Source organism: Anopheles coustani, chromosome 3 (assembly GCF_943734705.1).
Source record: "Anopheles coustani chromosome 3, idAnoCousDA_361_x.2, whole genome shotgun sequence".
NCBI lineage: Eukaryota > Metazoa > Arthropoda > Insecta > Diptera > Culicidae > Anopheles > Anopheles coustani.
This window is the reverse complement of record NC_071288.1, coordinates 21,537,874-21,547,756: the sequence shown is the minus strand read 5'-3', so window position 1 is coordinate 21,547,756 and position 9,883 is coordinate 21,537,874. Positions and strand designations below refer to the sequence as shown.

At 48.5% G+C, this 9,883-nt stretch overlaps 2 protein-coding genes across 2 annotated transcripts; one reads left to right on the top strand and one right to left on the bottom strand.

The window, feature by feature from the left end:
• Positions 1–4,013: 4,013 nt before the first annotated feature.
• Positions 4,014–6,160, bottom strand: LOC131272612 (cuticle protein-like). The gene is given in 2 exon segments (XM_058274428.1): positions 4,014–4,872; positions 6,156–6,160. Coding segments are annotated over 2 exon segments (795 nt in total). The 3' UTR covers positions 4,014–4,082.
• A 2,576-nt stretch (positions 6,161–8,736) lies between these two features.
• LOC131272531 (cuticle protein-like) lies at positions 8,737–9,552 on the top strand. Its single transcript, XM_058274288.1, has 3 exons — positions 8,737–8,748; positions 8,815–9,195; positions 9,232–9,552. The coding sequence occupies exons 1-3, from the start codon at positions 8,737–8,739 to the stop codon at positions 9,550–9,552; spliced, it is 714 nt and encodes a 237-aa protein (XP_058130271.1).
• The last annotated feature ends 331 nt before the right edge of the window (positions 9,553–9,883 follow it).

The window sequence follows — 9,883 nt, the reverse complement described above, 5'->3', positions numbered from 1 at the left end:
CAGATTGGATGTTTATACAGGCTGGTGTGAAGGCAGTGAATCGCTATTATGATTTTCCTTGCATGAACCCATCCGTTATGAACCCATTTAAGACCACACATGGACACGGTTCACGTCGAGTTGTTTGATACATTTTTAAAAGAATTTTAAAGCATCATCGCAGTGGTATTCTGATTTATTAAATGACTGCCATTAAAGTGTAGAGAGCAAACACTACCTTCACTCCCCTTGGCAATGGATTGAATTTAAAAACATTAAGTCTACCGAAATATCCTGAAACACGTAAGTGGGAAACAACTCATGGTAACATGTGACGAATAATGACAATACCATCCACGAGATCAGCCATCACGATACGCACAAAAAAGAAGATCACAATTAAAATGATTCAGTATAAAATGGACGCTACCAAAAGATAAAAAGGTCAAAGAAGAGACCACATTACACCCCATTAAAGAAGACACCAAAAGTGGAGTTCCATTGTTCAAAAAAACCCAGCGCTATTAACCATTGGGCATCGCAACCGCACGGTCGATTGACACCAGCGACACTTACTTCCCTCGATGTTGTTGGTTTGTTTGCTCGAATTTTCCGCGGCCAGATGCCCATATGCCAATCTCGGCATTTAAGCCCCCCAATCGACATGCCACACCGATTGCCACTTTCAACCGGCTCCGGGATAAATGATGATGCAATGATGATGACGATGATGATGATCATCGATGGGTAATTGTATCAACTCTCGTACGTCCAAGGGTATATGCGATGGCGTGTGTGTTTGTGTGTGCAACAGACCGGTGTGAAACGGCTCGTAATTCGAGTACCGAGCTCGCGGTCATTATCTGCAATCAATTTCACACGTACCGGAGCAATTGGCTGTGGGCAGAGTGTTGGTGGTCAAGGACATACACACACACACACACACACACACGCGCACACTTTCTCCCAGTCACACGCATCCCGTTTGCTCTCGAATTTTCCCATTTTCCCGACTCCGCCTCGGTGGTGATCCACTATCCTTTTCCGGTGACGGGAGTCCATCGGTCTTCCTCGGTCGCTCTCGGGTGGCGGTCCATTCATCTTCCGTTGAAGGACTTCCAGCCGAGCCCGGGCTGACGGCCGGGGACGTCGGGTTGGCAGGTGGCAAAAAGGAATTAATGGTGTCATCAGCTAGTGCGGTGTCCGTAATTGATATTTGTTTCGGGGAACTAATTTGTGTCACCATTTTCCGGACACACCATTACGAGCGGGAAAGGCGAAATAAATGGAGAGCAAATAGTGAACGGTTGCGGGTGGAAGTAGGTGGACGCGGAGAAAGCACGAGGGCTGGGTGGGATATGGAAATTGAGTTTATCGGTAAAACGATGCTCCACTAGACGCGCCACCAGAGTTACGTGTAGTTCATTATTGGTGGACGTCGAATATTGTGCGAGGCATGTGAATATTATTTTCTGGTAATATGTACTTCCGAATGATTAAATTTGGGCTTTAATGAAGCGCAACATGATTTTCCTGCTAGCGTTGATCCATAATATTGAAAGTTTTAGATTAGTTGTAGTCAAGTGAATATTTAACGTTGGCCTTTATTGTGTTGAGATAGTATGATCCCATGTTTTTGCTTTTTGCAATTGTAATAATTGTTCTTTTTTAATTTTACATTCATTTTCCACAAGGAATGAAAAATTAGATACAAATATGTTCTCACCTACCATCCATCGCGGAAAGTGTTATGTTTTCAATAATCGTTTTCAATGGTTACAAACATACAACCTCTACCCTCCCACCACCTCCCTCCCCCTTGGCCCCCCGCACTTGCATGCATGCGCATTTATTTGCAACCAGCTGGAAGCTGATTGCTACCCCCACCCCACGACCAGTCATACCTCCCCCGACCCATCCGTCAACAATCAGCACCAGTCGTGCGGTGCCATTTCGGCCCAGAACCGACCCCGGAAGCGTTTCAATTTGCGTCACTTCCGGGGGCCCCAAACGCTTCCCTTCCGTCCCCACCGTCGGCCAACGAAACGCACTGTTCGATGATGCGTTTTCCACCAACACCGCCGGTAGAATAAAAAAGGAATGAAACGCGCACGAAAAGAGAAATGTGATTTGTAATCCAAACACAAATTCAATTTTCCCGATTTTCCCCGATTTGTTGATTCGAGGGGGGGTGGGGGTTGACAGTACGTGGCAGCGGAACCCCTCATGTCACCATTTTTTTTTTCGTTGTTGCCCATAGCCTCCCCCTTCAGAAAAAACATCGTAACATTGATTGAAATTTTCCGCATCGTTCAGCTGCCTCGGTTTGGGCATCGTGGATCAAATCGACGAAGGTGTTGCGGGAGGGAGGGGGGGGGGGGGGACCTCCGTGTATTTGTCCCGTTTTGCACCATCATTCCGTGGGTCGGGGATCCGATGCGACGCCCGCCATCGAGGCTCGATATAAACAAATGTAATTGAAATTCTGAAGCTTTTCCGATGCGATTTTACATCTTTATCAATCGTACATACCGACGAAAGGTGCGAAGTGTCGCCGTACCGTAAAAGGGGCCGCCCATTCGTCCGTATACTTTTACAACGACACGGGACGAGCAGGCTTTAGCGGTGGAAAATTGAATTGAACGGTGGTGTGGGTGTAGCGAATTAGGGAAGGCGAAAATGCCGAGAAGTTTAAGCTCGAGCATTAAGGTGTATGGAGCAGCCCACCCCAGGTGATAAACGTGTCGTGGTGGACGTTTAACATCCACTTTCCCCCTATTTACGATGCGGTCGAGGGGGGGATGGGGTAGGAAACCGGGTCGAGGAAATTTCGACGACACGACCATCCAAACCTGATGGAAGGTCCTGCCTTCAATCCTGCATTCGTCACGTCGGTCAGGCTGGCTCTGGGCAAGATTTCACACCGTCCCGCATCGGGGGACGTGGCCAGCGTTCCCTGGAGGGACTCCAAAAGCCACCGGCCACCGGTTGGGAAAAAAAGGCAAAACAAACGGTGAGCCAATAATTTATTCATATCGTGTTTCAAGTGTCGCAAATTTGCCTTCTCTTCCCCCGGCGAGGGATGGCGTCCGTTTGCGGCTTGTTTGCCGTACCGCTTTTGATTTGTCCGGGACGCTTTTGTGTTGTCGCATTTAGCAATCCGCACAAGTCGAAGCGTTGGATCGACCGACGGTCGGATTTGGGGAGGGGACGGAAGCCTCCGAACGGAAATGTGACACGAGCGGAAGTGACAGTGAATCCCTCACGGGCCCGAAGTGAGATCCCTCTCCGACTGGTGAGCAACCGAAAGCGACAAATCACTGATATCGACGGAAGCCTTTTGGAGGGGCTTGCTTGCCTACGAACACCGAGCATTTTACGGTACCGCTTGCTGCTAAATTTGGGGCCCCGTCTTCCGGCACACTTGTCGATAAGGAAAAGAATCCCTCCCTCAAAAAAGCGGCGGACGGTAGGAGCGACGGGTAGGCAAGTGTCGAACGATTTCCTGTTCCTGATGTTTGTGGTTTTGTGTCCGGGAGCAAGCACGTACGTACACGCCCCCATCCGAAGGTACGCAGAGGCGACCAACGGCACAAGCGGAAGGGGGGCAACATCGTACATCTTCATATTTGATCGACAGTCGCTTTAATCTTTCACCGTTCGTTTGGGGTTTCGGAAATCAACCGAATTGCTGAAAGACGCCCCTTTCGGCGACGTGTGGGGAGACGCGGTGCGGACGGGGGAAAATCGATCGATGCAAATCCCGGGTCTCGGGCGCTCAAGATCAAAGAGGAGAACAAGTGCTGGCGAACAATCACGGCGCACGTCTAGCACCGGAATTACGATTAATTGCAATGCTTTTCCACTCTGGCGAAGGCACTTACGTTGGCATCTTTCCGATGAGGGTCGACTAACCTATAGGGAGACCTGTGAGATATAGGACGAACAGGACTAAAGGATCAAAACACACGCACACAAGAATAGTGGACTTTTGTTTTTCAGAGACAGAACCGAAGTGGAGCTGCCTCTATTGCCGGTCGTCTATTGCTATCCAATAAATATCATCGCAGCCGTAACAACACTCGAATCAACGTCAACAGTCTTTAGTGGTACGAGGCGTAAGCCGGGGCGGCGTATGCCTGGGTGGCGTAGGCCGGAGCGGCGTAGGAGAGAGCGGGCTGGCTCGAGATATAGGTCTTAGCCACAGGAGCGGCGTAGGACAGAGCAGGCTGGCTCGAGATATAGGTCTTAGCCACAGGAGCGGCGTAGGCCTGGGTGGCGTAAGCCGGGGCGGCGTAGGACAGGGCAGGCTGGCTCGACACGATGGTCTTGGTGGCCACCGGGGCGGAGTACGAGATGGTCTTGGCTACCGGAGCGGCATAGGAGATGGTCTTGGCAACTGGGGCGGCATAGGCCAGAGCTGGCTGAGCGATGACCTTGGTGGCGACCGGGGCGGCAACGACGGCCTTGGTCAGGGGCTCACGGTGGACGACAGCGTTGAATCCGTTGTGCGGGTCGGCGGTGTACTCGACGGTACGCTTGGTGCCATCGGGATCAACGACGGAGTACGATCCCTGGACAACATCTCCGCTGCGCGACTCCTGCTGGGATTTGGAGTCTCCGGTCAGAGCGTCGGAGATTCCGTACGAGAACGAGTACTGCGGGTTCGCGTCGTACTCCTCGGGCTGGGCAGCGTATGCGACCTTGGCGATCGGAGCCGCGGCATAGGCGACCTTGGCAACCGGGGCCGAGAGGAGGGCCGGGGCGGCAGCGTAGCTGACAGCTGGTTGGGCGATCAGTCCAGCGCGGGCAACTGCGACCAGAGCGGCGAAAGTCACAAACTAAAAAGCAAAACGAACAAACCGATCGTTAGTGATCGTGGTAGTGGAGCTACTGCATCATCGTCAGTCCATCGGTTCGGTGTGGCACCTACCTTGAATGCCATGGTTGTTGAAGGTGCAGGACTGAGCTGTTCACTGTACAAAGAACTCAACCAAACTGTGCTGTGATCGGAAATCGTGAACCATTTTATACTACGCCACGATCGTGGCTGACGTAATAATAGTAATAGTCGCGTTGTAGTATTGCTGTTTTCGGTCAGAGACCGCCAGGGGCCAGCTGCCAGAGCCGAGTTTCTGCGCGACCGTCGTGTGATCTCGTTCGGCACATGTATTTCACGTGTCCGAGTTCGATGCCTTCACTTTTTGCACAGCCTCTCGGGCGTATGGCACGCGTACCAATTCGTACGCTCGAGGACACACTGTTGTCAAGCGGCTTTCGAAGCGTTCGCCGGCTTCTGGTTTGCCACCGGCATTCGGTTTTCGGCCATCAATAATCGATCTACTTCCTGCCCGTCGTAGAAATCAATGTCTCAACAAAAAACTATACTCATTTAAAATCGTTCAAAACTTGTCACAAACAAACCGTTTCAGACCGATGTTTCAGTGCATTCACCAACTTAAGTGAATCTTAGCTTGATACGAAGAACTGTATTTGTTTATATTCAATTTAGCTAAACTCATTTTTAAATATCCTAAGGACTTCGTGAAGGTAGGACCCTTCATAAACCTTGACCTATAAAAGTTTTTGCAAATAGTCTTTAGGCAGGTATATTTTCAAAAAGGCACTTGTAATACAAACCGGGTAGACAACAGCCGGAACGTAAAGTGCACTTCTGAATTACTTCCCAATACCTTCCGAAGGTGAAGCAGCCTTGTAATATAAATTTCTTCTGCTACTCGGAGGAACTCTGAAAATGTCTTCAACAAGAATGAACGTACCGTGCTAACCAATATGCTCTGCTCAAGTTTAGGATTGTTTGTGTTGGAGTTCGACAATTTTAATTTGATTTACTCTTCAGTGGTGCTCTGCAGGGAGAGTCATCTGTAATTTGCATTCCCATTCACCGGCGCTGCAGAGAACTTGGAAATCGAATTTATTAGTGTTTTCCAATATCGGTTTAGGTTGCACATAGACGCCCGGCATCTTTTTAAGTGTTTTGTTTTAACGTCCCACTTGTTGTCTTGCTATGGTTCAGGGTGCAGAAAATCAAATCAAACTGCCCTGGCAAAGTGTTCCTGCGCAACAATCGGATCAATGAACCTCGACAAGGAATTCCATTGGTTTTCTCGAACGAACCGAGCGAGCGCATGGTTGCTGCCGGCAGCAAAACTTGCCCCATCATACTTTTAGTGCAATCACCTTCCGATGAATCTGCTGGTCGGAGGCGCAATTAAAGACGAAATATTATCCACTGCACCGGAGGTGAACATTTCGGATGTGAAATTTCCACGAATTCTCAACTGCATGCAGTCGAAATGAAACGTTTATTGCCCGGTCTGGTCGAAGCTGTGGTTCGCCATGAGATGTGCTTGTGATAAAAATGTGCTGCCCTCATCGGTGGAGTAATTTGTAACGTGTGTTTTGTGTTCTCGGGGAAGACATCATACCATTTTATAGCAGCACATCATCTGCGTTTCGGTTTGCAATCCGTTTCGCTGCACGAACGGCACATTCGCTAACGAACCTCAGAGGGAGTGTCGAACCGTGTTCGATGGGAAGGATGCGTCCGCGATCATGATCCTGAAAACATGGTGAGATGAACAGGGAGAAGTTTTGACTCATCATCATCAGCTTTTTTATATTCTTATCCCGTTTATATTATCGTTACAGGAGTATGTGTATGTACGTAGGGTAAACAATCACATTTTACGCGTGAATTCAGTTTTATGATTATTGAGTTGTATCAATAACATCTTGCAATTCGGGAGAGTTTATGGTACCTATTTATCTCAACTATTACCGCCTTTAGATACTCACTTTACAAATAATATTTGGTGTTTTATCCACCGGAACCCGGATATGTTTAACTAGGATTTGATAAAAAACATCGCCTAACATAAGCATTTGGGAAAAGAGATCAATGACATGCGATTGGTTGAGTTCATGGTAATGATGCCTAACCTTCATGAGGTTCAACTACCTTTGAGAGGTATGCTACAGATTAGACAATCTGCACACAACATCGTGGGTCACATGAGCAGGGCACGGTGGAAAGCCTGTCAGAAAGAGAGTCACAAGTAAAACATAAAAAAACAACACACCAACTAATGTCCAAAACAGCGCACCATGTTCCGAAAAGTATCTCCTTGACCGTGTGCCATTGTCAAAGTACCCAGACCGGCGGCTTGCAGCGAGTTTGCGATGTGTGTAATTCTAGCTTTTTTTCGTTCCCCTTATGCTACGAGCATGCCCGGGGGGAAGGTTGCGTAGCCAACATGGAACCGGTTTTCTGTAACAGCGCACGCCTTTGCGCGCTGGATGGAGTCTGCAAATTCCATCCAATCTCATCACTTGCCCGGTTGTGTGCCCTCGATCATATGGACAGTTTAATCAGCTCGCCAAGATATGTTTGCCTCAAGCCGCACTAGTGCGGAACAGGTCTAACTAGCGCCCTCCCGCCGGGGACTATCGTGCGAGTTGTCAAAAACGATTCGGATTTGAAGCGGCTCTGTCCATCACAATGGAGTTGGCGTTAGTTGGAGTGCTTTTTGGCACAGCCAATAAAACGAAGGTTATCGGAGGAATGCGGAGGAATTAAACTGATGGCCAATCTATGCACATGACATGATGCCCTGTTTTAAAACATTAAGACATTCGGAGGAAAGTTGATTAAAAATGCTACTCAAATCAAACAAATCACTCATAAGCATAAGTTCAGCAAATTTATATTAAAAATAAAATTTGAACTCATTGACCTTTCGTCTGACGCACGGTGTTTCAAGATCGAAGGCAAACGTATGTGCGTAGGAGATGATCATTGTTGCGCCCTGAGAATCAATTTGCTTCGAATGGCAGGGATTCGTAAGTAGGTCAGTGGAGCAATCGGAGTACACGATGATGTAATTGCATGACATTTTACCCTATCATGATAATGAATATTTCAGTGGCTTCCTCTTTTAAATGTTATTCATTCAATTCACATTTTAAGCGCATACTCTGAATGAACATTTATAATTTACTTCAGTCAACAACGTGTAACCTAAAAACCGGTTTAATCGTGGCAAAATATTCTTATGGCATTCTGGAACCGACAGCCTTGAGACTTATTTCAAAATTGGAGGCAAGGTACCAGGCAGCGTATTCCTGAAAAAATACGAGTTCCTGAATGTTCCCAGGGCAGGGCTTGCTGTGTTGAGTTGCATAATATGAAGGACAGGGCATGAAGCAGAACGGAAAGTGAAAGTATTATGTGAGAGATATTTTCTCGTTCAAAAGTAAGAACTTTTTTCACCAAACTCTTGCGATTTCAGAGGAACGTCAAAATTTAAAGTCCAGTATGGACATGTGTAGTTCAAAATCTGAAGTAGTTCAAAAATATGTACCAAAAAGTCGATTATCCGCTATACAAACAAATACAAATTGTAATAAAATCTGACTGAAGAATATGTAATCCTCTACAGCACGTAGGTTTAAGTGGTGTCAACAGAATGCCAAAATCGTTGCGCGTCGTTAAGCGAACAAGAACTCACGAATGTGACCTTTCAGGAACGCCTTATTTCAAAAGTGAAGGCAACGAACTCAAGTTCAAGCTCGGTTTCGTTTCAAAGGCAACGTTCTGCCGGTAGGAACACCAAAACCGGAAAAAGCGGCCGTCATCGGGCGTTTTTTCGTATAAATTGGATCACTTGTGCCGATCACAGCACAGTTCGATTGAATCCTTTGTACTGTGAACAGCATCACTGCTCCGATTCCAAAATGGCATTCAAGGTAAGTGTGCGGGAGCATGATTCCTTCGGTACCGGTTGTTACATGTGCATGTCCTATTATCTGCAGTTTGTGACCTTCGCCGCTCTGGTCGCCGTCGCTCGCGCCGGTCTGATTGCCCAGCCTGCGCTGAGCTACGCCGCTGCCCCGGCCCTCCTCTCGGCCCCGGTTGCCAAGGTCGCCTACGCCACGGCTCCGATCGCCAAGGTCGCTTACGCTGCCCAGCCCGAGGAGTACGACGCGAACCCGCAGTACTCGTTCTCGTACGGAATCTCCGACGCTCTGACCGGAGACTCCAAGTCCCAGCAGGAGTCGCGCAGCGGAGATGTTGTCCAGGGATCGTACTCCGTCGTTGATCCCGATGGCACCAAGCGTACCGTCGAGTACACCGCCGACCCGCACAACGGATTCAACGCTGTCGTCCACCGTGAGCCTCTGACCAAGGCCGTCGTTGCCGCCCCGGTCGCCACCAAGGTCATCGCTCAGCCAGCTCTGGCCTATGCCGCCCCAGTTGCCAAGACCATCTCCTATGCCGCTCCGGTAGCCAAGACCATCTCGTACTCCGCCCCGGTGGCCACCAAGACCATCGTGTCGAGCCAGCCTGCCCTGTCCTACGCCGCCCCGGCTTACGCCACCCAGGCCTACGCCGCTCCTGTGGCTAAGACCTACATCTCGAGCCAGCCTGCTCTGTCCTATGCCGCTCCTGTGGCTAAGACCTACATCTCGAGCCAGCCCGCTCTGTCCTACGCCGCTCCGGCTTATGCCACCCAGGCCTACGCCGCCCCGGCTTACGCCTCGTACCATTAAACCCAATACGAGATTTGTTATGAACTGATGGTTACTATTTATTGCTAAAAGCAGCAAATATATATAAGTCAACTGGATGTTATGCGTTTTGATTTTTGCTGGAACTGTGAGTTGATACATTTTCTATGTTCTTTGACATTTCAAAGAAATTGCACGCAGGAAATATTCAAATGTTTTAACATTTCGTTTTAAGTTCTATTTGGGTGATTTTCAGGTCATTTCAAAGGAAACAAATGCGTGAACGCACGGTAAAATATATGGCAAAGTTGTGGGTCATATAAAAAAAGACTACATAATTTTAGAGAATGGTGACTGAGTCAGAGTGAGTGAG